This window comes from Sceloporus occidentalis, unplaced genomic scaffold (assembly GCF_023333645.1).
Source record: "Sceloporus occidentalis isolate IW3139 unplaced genomic scaffold, rSceOcc1.0.p SCAF_6, whole genome shotgun sequence".
Classification (NCBI taxonomy): Eukaryota; Metazoa; Chordata; class Lepidosauria; order Squamata; family Phrynosomatidae; genus Sceloporus; species Sceloporus occidentalis.
Window position 1 is genome coordinate 142686947 of NW_028316986.1, and position 14840 is coordinate 142701786.

At 37.6% G+C, this 14840-nt stretch overlaps 1 protein-coding gene across 1 annotated transcript in view; it reads right to left on the minus strand.

The window, feature by feature from the left end:
- The window catches only part of COL21A1 (collagen type XXI alpha 1 chain), a 113815-nt gene that overhangs the window by 9168 nt on the left and 89807 nt on the right, over positions 1-14840 (minus strand). The window contains exons 20-27 of the mRNA XM_089531143.1: positions 13440-13493; positions 12384-12437; positions 11371-11442; positions 5895-5930; positions 4027-4071; positions 3031-3063; positions 649-795; positions 492-546 (exon numbers count right to left, since the gene is read on the minus strand). Of these exons, the coding sequence (XP_089387269.1) occupies positions 492-546; positions 649-795; positions 3031-3063; positions 4027-4071; positions 5895-5930; positions 11371-11442; positions 12384-12437; positions 13440-13493 (496 nt within the window). The remainder of the gene's footprint in view (positions 1-491; positions 547-648; positions 796-3030; positions 3064-4026; positions 4072-5894; positions 5931-11370; positions 11443-12383; positions 12438-13439; positions 13494-14840) is intronic.

The window sequence follows — 14840 nt, forward strand, 5'->3', positions numbered from 1 at the left end:
CGGGATATAAATTAAAGTTTTATATTATATATTATAAGAATGGGGAATGTTTTTCAGCTTAGGAGCCAAATTCTAATTTGGGAATTTTGTTCTGACAAAATTTGAATATTTTCCCATCAAGTGCACAGAGTTCAGCTCAATTTAATGCATGCCAGCTAAGGAGGAAATCTCAATACAACAATTTTCTTATGTATAAAGCACAGCTCATCCCTATGCCACAGCCTTTTGTGTTACAAAGCACAGCTCATTTCCATGCCACAGTCTTTTGGGCTGCAAAACATAGCTCATCTCCATGCAGCAGTTTTCCAGGATTTCAACAGATTTGTATCTCCAGTCACTGAATGGACATACAGCACAAGGAGCTCGCACTGCAAGACTGGGGGATCCCTGTGAGCTTTATCCATCTTGGGGCAGCAGAGGTTCCCTATCCATGTTTTAGGGGACACTGGCCATGCAACTCTCTAAATTAGCTGTGATAACTGAGGACTCACTTCTCAGCACATCTGCGCAAACTTGTCGAATAAATTCTTCTGAAAAACCTCTTCCCTGAATTGAACATAGAAGTATTAGAAAGATTACATGACTTCATTTTAAAATTAAGTCGACCAGCATGAAAGAAAGGCTCTTTGTCTCAGCTGCCATACGTACAGGTTTCCCATCTGACCCGGGAATTCCTGGAGATCCCCTCTCTCCTTGGCCTCCCCTTGCCCCTGGTGGACCAACCAAGCCATTCATGCCAGGTTCTCCCTTTTGTCCACTGATGCCGCTAATACCAGGATCACCCTTCTCGCCTTTCTGAAAAGAAAAGAAATACTGTTAATTGCTTTTACTGAATTTTAATTATCTATTTATTTAATGAATGTTTATTATATTTTGTTGGGTATCATTTTTATCTTCTACTCTGCCTTGAAAACATTCTACCCTTAAAGACAGCTAAACAATATTTTTATACAAATTACAAATCAAGATGCAAGAGAACTATCCTATCACCATCAAAGAGATTTGAGGACAGCGCACTCGCGACACAAGCGATGTGTGGCACTGTGCAGGTGCTGTGTGGGCACTGCACAGTGCTTACATCACAATAGTGTACATGGGACGCCGCCATTAGTACGCCGCCAATCCATATTAGGGTTAGAGACCGTGTGGTTGGTGCGCGGTCCCTAACTCTAGTATCGCTGTTGCCACGCCACAAAGTGTCCATCTGTATCGGGCCTCATTTTTCTTTTCTATAAACTCAGCTTCCATGAGCCTTTTTACATGCACTGAGTAAAAGGATTCAACAGCACCCAGCAGTCCCTGTGCTCACTCAAATTTTTGGCCATCATCAATGCTTATGAGTATAGAAGGATTTCAGCTCTCTGTCTCTTTCTTATAAGCAGAGGTGAAAATGATTACACATCAAGGGAGTCCATCTACATTGTAAAAAATAATGCAATTTGACACCTCTTTAAGTGCTGTAACTCCATCCTGTGGGATCCTGAGATTTGCAGTTTTACAAAGTCTTTAGACTTCTCTGCCAAAATGTGCTGATGCCTCACACAACTACAAATCCCAGGATTTTGTAGGCTGGAGCCATGACAATTACAGTGGTATTTCTACAGTGTAGATGCACCGAGTCTTTTATTCTTTAAATTATATGCAAATACATGCGAATGACTAAAAATGTGTACATTTGAAAAATGCATGCAACCAAATGGACCTTAGTCAATGGGAGGAAATGTGTAAAAGCATGTACATTTAAAAAGATCTGTAGAAATTGCATGCATTAGGAAAATGTGTACCAAAATATGTAGAAATTTCCATATAGAAATTTGTCTTTAAATGTGTTGTGATTCATTATAGAACCTGGGACAAGAATGCTGGTGAGAACCTGAGGATCAGAACAAAACTGAAATTGATAAATTTTCACATCCCTAGTTATAAGTAAATCTACCTAATAATTTCAGCCTGAAATTTCCAGAAATTTTGTAGCCATAAAGGGAAAACTCTTTTGCCTTTTTTTGGGGGGGGGAGTGTAAAACATGATTTTTTTGAAACCCTGAAATAATGTGATATTAATGCCCTTTACAGATTGAAAGTATTTTTCTTATTTTATGAACATGAAAGGTATTATGTATAACTTGATTTGGCATAAAATTATCATATTTGGAATATGACAAGTATAATTCATTCAAAATATAATTACAAAATGGTTTTGTTATAGAGTTACAAGGTCCTGAACTTTAAGAAACACCTGAATAGTAAAGGAACATCTTTGGTTTTACTAATTTATAGGACGAAGGCCAAAACAATAAAAACAAATCACAACATCAGTATTAGCAAAAAATATTATTTTGTCTCTTCTAGTCCGCCACAGTGTCAAGCACCATAAAGCACCCACTCTATACAAAGAACTGAGAAAAGGAAATTAAGAACAGGAATTCCAATCATATGATTTGGTACATAAAGGTATTTCCTTGACACAGACTATATAAAGTGTTTTGAGGGAGTAAACATATGGACACCTTGTCTAAAACATTTTATTCATCATTCTAAAACAAAATATTAAATAATCAATTTTTCCTCCATGCGGGATATCGGGGGGGGGGGGGGGGGGGACAATTAAAAAACCCCAATACTTCTTTAATTTTCCCATTCAAATGTCTCCATTCCCCCCTCAGCCTTCACATCTCTCCTTGTAAGTCTGGGAATCAGTATACATCACCATGGATTATTTTTCTCTCTCATCTATCTGTCTACCACAATTACTGAAATTATTTACAGAAAGTATAGGTTTAAAATCATTACTACCTCACACACCATCATAACTCCTTTCTAAAAATATTACTGAAAAACAGGTGATCTTAATTTGGAATCATATTTATAAAAAAATATACACCAACCCTTATGTTTCAATTTGTGTTTTTTAAACTGTTGAGGTGGCCTATAACCACCAATAAACACAAAATAAAAGCTGAAACATTCCAACAGAAAAGCAATGGGAACAACAAATACAAATTTCAGAACAAAAAAAAAGTAAATGCATACCTCTCCTCTGGCTCCTCTAGAACCCATGTCTCCCTTTTGGAAATAAAATTGGACACTTTATGAGTTATTGTCATGATCTGTTATTTCTACCAATACAAGGTTAAACTGAGAATCAACATAATGAAGTGGTTTGAGTATTTCACTATGACTGGAGTCCTGGGTCAAAATCCTCACTTGGCCTTAGAAACCCATTGGGTGACATTGGACAAGTCAGACTCTCTCAGCCTTAGAGGAGAGCAAAGGCAATCCCCCTCTGAACAAATTTTGCCAATAAATCCTGTGAAGTGAAGAACAACTTGAAGATACACAACAACAAAGGCAAACCTATAAAGAATAAGCATCTTAGGCAAGAAAAATAACATGCCAGAGATTTGGCTGAATATCTAGCGGTATAGTGTCAGTGGTAGGTTGTGAATTGAGTAAGTGATTGAGGAGACACCCAAAATGGTGAGATAGGTGCCCTACCCACATTGTGTTGTCCATGAAAAAATCTTACCCTGAAAAATTCACTCTACAAATGTAAAAAAGGGAAGACCAGTATGAGTTTAGATACAAGCACTCAGTATTGAACCCAGATTTCCTGTGACACAATATTCTCTTTGGGATATGTGGGGCAGCTGCCTCCCACCCAAATTCCTCTTTACAGCCACAGGTCCTGAAAAACTGTTTGGAACAGTGTGGAAACCAACTAGAACAGTGAGTAAGTGGGTAGATGTGGTTGCAAGCAAAAAGTGGCAAAATGCCACCTTGTTTCGTTCAGCAGGATAACTTTATGATGCTCTGCTAATATATCTGGATCTGAGAAAAGCATCCATAGCTTCCATGCTGTACTGTATTGTAAGGATGAATATTTTTATAGATAATGATAAAGGTCTGCATCATAAAGGTCACTGAGCAGGTTTCCTATGAATCATATGTAAGGGCCACTTCAATATGCATACACATGTTTTGCAAAAGTATTAAGAGTTCTTTTCCTATCGAATTTTTTTTTTTTACCTTTTGGCCTGGACTACCTGATCTGCCACTTTCACCCTTCTGACCCTTTTTAAAAAGAAGAAGACAGAACAGTAAATATGTCATCACACGAAAAAGGATATTAGATTAGAACCAGAGTAAGTTATATTTACAGAAGACCAACTGAAATCAGTGGGATCTAAGTCATAACTAACTGAAGTCCAATGATTTCAACAGGTCTGGTTTAAGGACAGCTAACTCATTGTAGGCATCCATTTATTTATTGGTATAGGTTGAGTCTCCCTTATTCGAAACACTTGGGACCAGAAACGTTTTGGATTTGGAGTTGTTGGGTTTGTTTTTTTTCCTTTTGGATTTCAGAATACCTGTATTAAGATACCTTGGCTATGAGACCCAAATCTAAACACAAAATTTATTTATGTTACATTTACACCTAATATACATAGCCTGAAGAGTCTGCATATTTTAAATAATTTTGTGCATGATGCAAATTTTGCATGCACTGAACCATAAAAAAAGCAAAGGTGTCACTATCTCAGGCTTCCATAAAATACATTTTGGGTTTTGGAATATGTCTGACTCTGGATAAAAGAGACTCAACCTGTATTTACATTCTACTCTTCTAATTTAAAGTGACCTTTAATAAGATCACAAAATCATATAAAAATCCAACTATTTATTTTTAAAAATATTAAATAACAGAAGTTTACAAACAATATATCTTTACATACACACTTCTTTTGAAAAAAACATTTGGGCAAAAAAATATTTTCTGCAAAATATAATGTTTTGGAGGCAAAATGTTACATTTTACAAAAAATATTAATAGTTGGTATCTTGAAAAAGTATTTACACTATTGTAAGCCAAATTTATGATGTCATAAACATTACAATTACACAATGCTCAGACCCAGTTCAGAGTAACTTTGATAGCAATGCGACTGGCCAGCTCCCAGGGACCATTTGGGAAGGTAATTGCCTGTTGTTGCCATGTTTTGCTGCAGTAGATAAAAGGGGGGAGGTTTCGAGTGAAATATGAGGCCAGAATACTCTGGAAGCAGTCCAGTATTCTGCCAAATGTAGATAAGCCCATAGTTACATCTACACAGCCCCATTGTTACAGCTAAATCTGACGATACAAGATCTAGGCCATTATTTTCCTCATAAGGACAAGATTACTTATACATTTTCTTTATAGCATAGCATATCTCTATAGCAGTGATGGTGAACCTTTTTGAGGCTGAGTACCCAAACTGCAACCCACAACCCACTTATTTATTGCAAAGTGCCATGTCCCTCTGGCTTTCTAGTAACAAATTCTGGCAAACTCTGTGCTGGGACAATGGCACATGTGCCCACAGAGAAGGCTCTGAGTGCCACCTCTGGCATGCGTGCCATAGGTTCGCCATCACTGCTCTATAGCATAGCAACCAAAGTTGGTAAAAGTTTCTTGGACAATGACGAACTTTGGACATCCAAGTTTAAGAGTTTCTAAGAATTAAAATCTTAGCATAATAACTGGATTACATGCATGCCAAAAGTCCATGCTGTTTACATTAACCCAGGGTTAGGAAGATGGCATGCAAAAGGCACAAGATTTTAACTTGTCATTTTTTGATACATATGGCTAGCTTTAAAAAAATGTACTGCCTTTTAAATCAGGTTTTGGACAAGTAATGGATAGGTTCATTTAAATGCCATTTCTGCACTATGATGTTTATGAAGGTTAGCAGAAAATGCCTTTGATGAGCTTGATATGGTTGGTGGCCTTTTCTACTTTACAGTATGCTGTGATATACTGTGTCAAAAAGATTTATTACAATTTTAAAATATTAATAGCATTTTTTACATAAAGCAAATATTCCCAGTTAAATGTATAGGAAATATACCTGGATTCCTCTTTCACCTGAGTTTCCTTTGTCTCCCTGAAAAAAGGAAAACCATCATCATTTTTATTATAGTTGGAAAATATTTTTATAGTAATATCATTATATCTTTTTATAGCTTACATTTCATGTGCACATACTTGTGTAATCACTATTGTAATTCACTAAAGCAACAAAAATGACACAACAAAAAAACCCTTGCATAATAAAAAATGTGCAGCAAAGGGCAAGCTTACACCAAAAAAGACTATGTGGCTATTTATGTGCAAGAGTTTTGTTTTTTCACAAGATTTTTTTGGTGCAAGATTTCTGTTGTACAGATTCTAGTTGAACAAGATTACTGGTTTCAATGTAAAAACAGCAATCTTTTTTAAAAATTAAAATTTTAACAAGATGTTTAATCTTGATACCATATTTTCTGGCGTATAACACGACTGGGCATATAAGACGACTCCCCAACTTTTCCAGTTAAAATATAGAGTTTGGGATATACTCACCGTATAAGACTACCCCTTCTTCCAAAGCACACCAAATACAAATTAAAAAAAAACATCAGATTTGATTTCAATACGGTAATTTTAATTCAAATGACATGCAGGTACTTAGCAAGAAGTCTTGTTGTATACAAAGCCTGCTTGGATTGGTCAGCACTCCCTGCTTGCCCAGCCTTCCCTGTCTCCAAGACTATCAGAGCGGTAGCTGCTTTCATATGATCGTCACATACGGTGGGGATGTGGCCGCGGCCGTTTTTGAGCTCCCCCCACCATACGCAGCGACCGCAGATTCTCCAGTCCAACTCAGAAGTTTCAGCACCTGCCCTATAAGATGATACCCGGTATATAAGGCAACCCCCGACTTTTGAGAAGATTTTCCTGGGTTAAAAAGTAGTCTTATACACCAGAAAATACAGTATATACAATAAGCAATAGCAAGCAACAGCATTCACATTTCTATATTGCTTCATATTGAGCTAAGCAATCTCTAAATGGTTGCCTCCCAACAAGCTGGGTACTTATTTTACCAACCTTTGAAAGGATGGAAGGGTGAGTCAACCTTGGAGCCCCTCAAGAATGAACTCACAATGTTGTGGCTGCAGTACTGGCATTTAATTATTGTGCCACCAGGCCTCCTTCCTGTACAAATATTGTAATTTACTTTTTTACCTTTCTCCGTCTCTTATCTCCTCTCTTCCTTCCCATCTCTAAATCATGAACCTTTATCCCTGTCAGTCACCATGAATACGAATTGTCTTCCAAATAATTACAAGTTGTTTATATATAAACCATAATCTTCAATACTTATTTTTACGAAACCTCTCTTGATCCAAAAGAGGTTTAAATCCAACATTGCCTTGAGTAATATAAACAATAAATGGCATCCAAGTATTCTCAAACATATCTTCTTTTACATCACTTCTTGTGACTCTGTTTTATATGTTAATGTTTTTGTAAGAGCTATGGACTATTAACCAATACACAATGGATATGTAGTGAAGTATCAACATACCCACAGGATTAAAATTGTGAAAATGAACAGCCGATATTAAGGATGGCCAAGATTCTGTATTGGCTATTTAATTTTGTAACTATCTTGTCATTTTTGTTACATAGCTAAGTGGTATCTTACAGCCTGACCACCCACTCCTGACATATTGGACTGCAGCCATTATGAGCAACAGAGTCTGCTTTCCTGTTGATTGGGATGCAGCAGACTGACATTTTCACCGCCTTCCCACAAGCAATATCCAGTGTGGCAGTCAGAAGTAGGATACTTGTCACAATTCCTCCTCACACCAGAGACCATTCGCAAGAGGTGGGTGAAAATACCAATCTGCTGCTTTCTATCAATGTGAGACCAGACCACGCCAAATGCTTGTAATGGCTGTTGCTTAGTAAATCAGGATTAGAGGATTTCCGCAATCCCTATGTATTTCTTACTCTATTGAATATGTAGGGATTATGAATATGAATCGATTACAAATGTGTAACTCTAGGTTACACACTCATAACTATCACCATCAATTCTAGCCCATGTTTGTAAATGATAATCCAATGCTTCCATGGAAGAGACAAGATTCCCATGGCTAATTGTCCTGTGAGAAGAATTTCTCCCCAGCCCCATCAACTGATAGCTGACCAACAGCTGGCAATGACCCCAAATTTCTAAAAACAAGGCAAACCCATATAAAGAAGAGGGCAGGGGAACACCAGAAATGGAATGAGGGCCAATTCAGCACTCCTCCTTATCTGGCAGAATAGAGTGAAGCCTGCCACTTCCAACATCCACCACCTGAGACACATCCCCAATGCCTATGTCCTGGTGATCTGGAAAACTTCAGCATCACTTCAAGATCTGCACCCAAAGGGAAATCTTGGTAAGCAAAGATCAAGTACATTTATTTGGCTCCATTAAAATATGCTTTCCAAAATTTAATTTGAGCAACTAAGCATGTATTATGGTAAACATGTAATGACAGTGACTACAGTGACTTTATTTCTGTGTAAAATATCTTTAGAGAAAAGTGAGAGCAAGACCTTTCAAAATAAATAGGAGTCTGAGTAAAACATTCATCTTAAAATTGTTTATTTTTTCTCACAGACACATTGGATAACCTGTCCAGATTTGCATTCACTCAAGTAAATATTTCATCCATCTCAGTCAAGATCTCTTTCTGTACTTGAAACTGACAGGACAGTAAATAGCTGCCATAATTGAATTACTTCTCCAAAAAAGTATTACAAGCCAACATATACGCAACACTCAGTCTAACGCGTTAATTGTTTTTTAAAATGTCCCTTTCACGATGTTGGCTATTCCCAAAATTATCCAATATCAACATATTTTTTTCTCATGGGTTTTATGTTTCCAACTTAGTGTTTTTCTAATTTGAAACATTAGAAAAACTACAAATCCAAATCATGGGATATCTTCCAAACTGGCTGTTACAAGCTTTAATTTTGGCTCACTTGCTCTCTTTCTCTTGCATGGTAAAAACTGACGTTGGCCAAAGCATCTTCCTCTAAAATGTCTCCTATTAAAATATTTCTAAGACTTATAATAGTGTCTAAGAAGCTTTAGTTTGTAATATTTTTCTCAAAGCTTTGCCAAGTGAGGACAGCCTTGCTGTACAGCCGTAAGAAAAGAAAAATAAGTAAGTTAATATATTAAATGTTATACTGTATCATTCACAAGTCAAGTCATCATGGCTGCAATCCCAAATTTAACTGATAAATTTCCTTCTGCTAGATTTGGGAAGGAGTTAATTCCTTTCCCTCACTAAGTCCCCCCCCCAAAAAAAAAAAAACAACCCATGCTTGTGATGTTTAGGAAACAACTATTTTTTGCATGGTGCAGAGAGATGCAAGAGGAAAAGAAGAATCCATGATACTGGCAGATGACATGTTTTTAGCCCTATTTTTACAAAGAGTACTTATTTTCACTACATTATTGCTATTTGAAAACAAGACATGATCTCTGCACAATAACCCTCTAAATTTATCACAGTTGTGATGGTTATCCAAAATCCATTGGCTTCAACATGAAACAACACTGGTTTAAAACTACATATTTAAATGATAGTATACTGTATAATGCTTTGATCAAGAGAATAGAAAGTTCTGTGGTGAGGAGAGAGGAGAATATGATTAGGTTGACCCAGAAACCTTGTAAAATGTAATTTTCTGTGGTCTCTAAATTGTCGTTTCTCTTACACAGATGGGTTTCCATGGCCAAGTGGGATTCAAACCTTGGTCTCCAAAGTCAGAGTCCAAAGCTGAAGTCACTATGCCATGCTGGCTCCAAATATAGTATTTTTTTCTATGGGTTTATATGTTAGAGGTTTCTGGAAGGCGGGGAAGGGGGGGGGGTAGAAGGAACAACTTGCCATACAGTGCTCTGCTGTTGGGCTCCTCTCTTGTAGTTTAGAGTAAGCCCAGACACAGGAGTAAGAGCGAAGAAGAGCTAAGAGGAAGAGAGCAGGAATGAGGACATGCATTTACCATGAAGGATTCAGATAATAAGGAGTGCAACAGAAGTGATTCTTGAACAACTTAGCTGTCAGGAAACCTATTTACATAATACTTTAATTCAAGCAAGCGTGGTGTAGTGGTTTGAGTGTTGAACTGTGACTCTGGAGATCAAAGTCTGATTCTCCATTCAGGCATAAAGACCCACTGGCTGACCTTGGACAAGTCATACTCTCTCAGCCTCAGAAGATCACAATGCCAAACTCTTTCTGAATAAACATGCCAAGAACTCTATGACAGATTTGCCTTAGGGTTGTCATAAATCACAAATGACTTGGAGGCATACAACAACAAGAAACTATTAATTAATAGTAGTTACTTAATACTTCCTTCTGTTAAAAATAATCAAATTGTTGAGATCTGATTGCTTTTCCTTCTTGTGCGTTTGGATGCCCCTTCACCACCAATCCAGAGGCTACATAAAGCTCTCCAAGCCAGCTTCAACAATGTTTGCCCAGCATGGAGATGTTTAATTTAATTGCTAGTTCAAAAGGGAATAAATCTAATGAATCAATGGGACCTATTGGTGTACTATGAAAACGTCATATTGGCAGGCTGGCGATCCATGGATTTGACCGCCCACAGATCACCATACCTCATTTAATTCAATGGTGGTGCATGCAAGCAGGCACGTGGTTCCATGTTCATGTCACCTTCATCGCATAATATGGGGTGTGACTGTCTTATGTTTTTGCCACCCAAGAGGGGCTAGAACTAAACCTCCATGGATGGGAAGGGTCCATTGTACTTTCAATACATCTACTGTATTTGGGGCTAGTAAATGGATTTAACCCTGAATTGTTTATTAATAATTTCAAATCCAGGAAAACAAGACATGTGGATTAATGGATGAGGGAATATCATATATGCCAAGAATGGTAGGTACAGAATTTGTGATAAAACATATCACTGATAAAATATAACCAGTACCTTTTGAGATACCACAGTTAGGTTAGCTTTCCTGGCATTTTTCACACACGTTGAATTTAAAATCCCACCATCCTCATCAACTCAGTGACTTTGGGTTTGTAGTCCAAAACATCTATGAACTATCAGGCTGGGGAAGGCAACTGAGTTAAACCAGCAAAAGCTAATCAAGCCAATGGGTCAAAGCATCTTCTCCTAAGATTTCTTTTAAAACCAATAATTTAATGTTTAGCAATTAACTTAATGCATAGGAAAATCTCCCCAATAACAATATCATGAACTGAATTAAAGTTGGCATCTCTTTAAGTAAAATCTTGATGTGCATTCTGTACTAACTCTGATTTTACCAACCACTGTTGTAATAGTAATTTACAGTTAACATCTTACTAGATTGCTATGAACCACATTATAAAAAGAGCACAGGTTCATCTTTTAGTCTCATGATGGTGGCTGCAAAAAACACTCTTACCACTAGGTATTTATAACACATATCAGAATGCATTAAATGGCAGTAGACAATGACATACCTTCAAACCCGGTGTGCCAGGTATCCCAGGATAGCCTGGTTCCCCTGATGTACCTGGTCGGCCTTGTTCTCCCTGAATAATACAACAGCTCCATAAATCTGAGATTACATAATAGATGATTAAAGTATGCATAGCTTTTGCCATACTTAAGCTGCAACCATATTTACATGTCCTACTGAACTACAACATTTATTCTAAGTAGCCATATATAGGAAAGACTTGCAAAAGTCACAAACCTGATTAAAAGTTCCCAACATTTTCATTTTTCTTAAGGATTTCTCATGCGACCAAAATATTAATATTAATAAAACTGCTGAACTATTTCTAGCCCTGTTCATAATCCAGCATGGAGTTATACATAACTAAACCCACTCCTTCCAAAACTAAATTAAACATTTAAAAAGAACCCTGTACTAAACAAAAACAAAATGTATGTTACAAAATTTCACAACTTCAAACATGACAAAATTACAAAATTTCAAGAACAAAATTAAATAAAATTAAAAATTCTACCAAAAGTGATCAACCAAGAAACTAAACTCTCTGTTCATTCCAGTGGAAAAGAAGGGCTTGACAAACCATTAATGAAGGAGACACAAACCTGACAGTATGCCCACATGGCTCTTTTCAATATGCCTTGCACCTTCACATCACTAACATGTGAAGAGGGATCTGCTGCGCATGAATCATGACTAGCCATGGTGCAGATGTAATTATCATTTATTTGTATAAGAGGAAGGAGTGTGGGGTGACCACTATATATTCACTGGCACAGTAATGTAGAGTCTCACATGCTCATGGGTTTAATTCACAGATGAATGGTACTTTTGTTTCAGTTTCGTAACTACCATAAAATGGTGTCGATTTTCAACCAATCACTGATTTAATTAATTCATGGTGAAACTTGAACCAAGACACTAGACACAAAGAAACCATACCACTTTCATATTGATTAAGCCATACTACTTCAAGCCTGATGATTACATTACAAACTGAAACTCAGCCACATTTACCTTGACACCTGCCACTCCTGGTTTCCCTTGTAGTCCTTGTTCACCCTTGCCGCCCTGTGAATATACCAGTTTAACCAGTTGATGGAGAAAAATAAATACAATTTTAACAAAGTATCTGTCAAACAGATCTGGCTGTCAACACAAATTCAAGGGCCAACATCCAACTGGTTACTTTTGATGGCTCTCACTCTTTTCTTGGTGGCTCTGATCTCTCCTGCAGTCCCTCTACAGCCTCCTAACATGCTAGGAGGTTAGGAAGCAGGAGGGCTGCAAAAGGAAGGAGGCACCAAGTTTGGCAGAAGCAGAAGTGGGATCAAGTGGAAGTACCAAAATGGATCCTGCCTCCCTCCTTTTTTATGATTTATACCTCATTGTGATACAGCTTTGAAGTTAGTTCTCCTCTATGAATTCACCAACTGCAACAAATACAGTGGAATGCTGCCAGCTGAGTGTGAGTGCATTTCAGGGTGAGAGATAGAATAGAGGAATGTAAGAGAGAATGATGAAGGAACTGCTACAGTTCAGATTGTCTCTTTTGCTACTTTGGCATGGTCATTATGAAGAGGTGAATGCAGTGAAAGAAGAAACAGCCCTATACAGCTGACTCTGGATCTGAGGCTGTGCTGTTCCCTAATGTTATAGTGATTGACTGCATATCTAGTGTGGACATAAGAGCTTATACATCTATAGTTGTATAACTTCAACATACTACTGTATAACAAACGAAGGCCTGGGACAGACTGCTGGGAAACGGTGGTGTCCCGGCGGCCTAGTTTCCTCTGCAGGGACGGCGCAGCCCCCAAACAGCATGCCGTCACTGTGGAGGAAAAAGAACCCGGAAAAAAACAGATTCTTTTTCTGGCGCCACAATGATGTTGCATGGCAACAATGCAGATGCCATGCGGCGCTTACGTAATAATGGCAGCACCGTGCACACAGGGCGCCGCCATTGTTATGCCGCTGCGCCAGGGACCATGCAGTTGGTTTGCAAAAGTTAGAATTGCAAAGCACTCAGCATTTCAAAAGGTTTTATGCAAGTGAAGTCACAGAATATACCTTAGGCCCAGGTCCACCAGGTAAACCTAATGATCCCTCAGGTCCAGGTAAGCCCTATGAAAGAGAAATAAAAATTATATGTAGCATGTAGTTGTGACCAATAAGGGAGACCAAGCTATAAGCATTTAAAACTAAGGGAAGGGATGGAAATTTGGGAGCACTACCATAAACAATATATACACTGCTGCTATACTATACCAGCTTTACCTAAATATGAATAAATAAAAATTTAAAAATGCATTCCTATTGCAACATGTCTTTCCCAGTTTCTCTTAATTTTATTCTTGTTTCAGGACTGTAGTCCACCACAATGGGCTCCTTCCTTAAGGCAGAAAGATAGGAAACAAATATTTTAAATAAATAAAAAATCACAAATTGAAATATAAGCTTTTGCATTGATTTAGAGCAGGACTTGGGTAAGCTTTGTGGGTCACGCCTCAGTTTTCTGCTGCAGACCATACTATTTCCAAAAACCAGAAGTGAAAGTCAACTTTTAGCTTGGTAAAATTTGTTGAGGTGTGACAGCTCAGCCCCTTGTTTTAAATAAGAGCAGTCATTTATGGAAGCTTCCCACCATTCATTTAAACACAAAACCAAATCCCATGGCTTTTGGTGTTGCTCCCTATTTTAGCCTTTAGCCACCATTAAAATCAGTATCCAAGAGCCTGAGTAGAAAGAAAGGAACCCGGGGGGTGGGGGGGGGGGAATAGTGTTGAATCCTAAGGATTGTTTCTGAATTTCAAAGTGCAGCTTGTTGACAGCCTTCATTAAGTTTGGTCCAGAGCAATATCAAGTTGAAGTGAATTGGAATCTTTCTTTCAGATTTCATCACAATGATTTCACACACATTTTGCAAGCACAGAAGCCCATTTAACTGAAAGAAGGATCTCTATGCCATCCTTAGAAGATTATAAGAGGCAGTCCTATTTACTCATAAAGTTCCGAAGAACGTCATTTTTCATGAGTTCTGCACAAATATAATTTTCTTGCAGAGTATGTGCAAACTTCACATTTGAAACCCAAAAATGATGAATCAACAATTTAAAAAAAGAGGATAATATTGTTTGAGGAAAAACAAATGGATTTAGTAATACAAACCATTACTGCTTCTTTCTAGAAAACTGGCCACACTTGTGGAGGATAAATCAATCAATGATTGAAACTGGCAACAATAATGGGGATAATTGTTACTTAACAATTATTTATTGCAGAATCTCCCTAATGTATTACATATAAACTGTCAACAGGATTCCCATCTGTTCTTTCTGGAACAAACTGTATGACTCACAGTAGGAAAATCCCACTCAAAGGGTCACACTAGATGTTACGGGGAATGGATATTCCATGTGATTAACAAATTTTCCTTCTCACAGTGGTGTTTCCTCAGAGATATATGGTTCC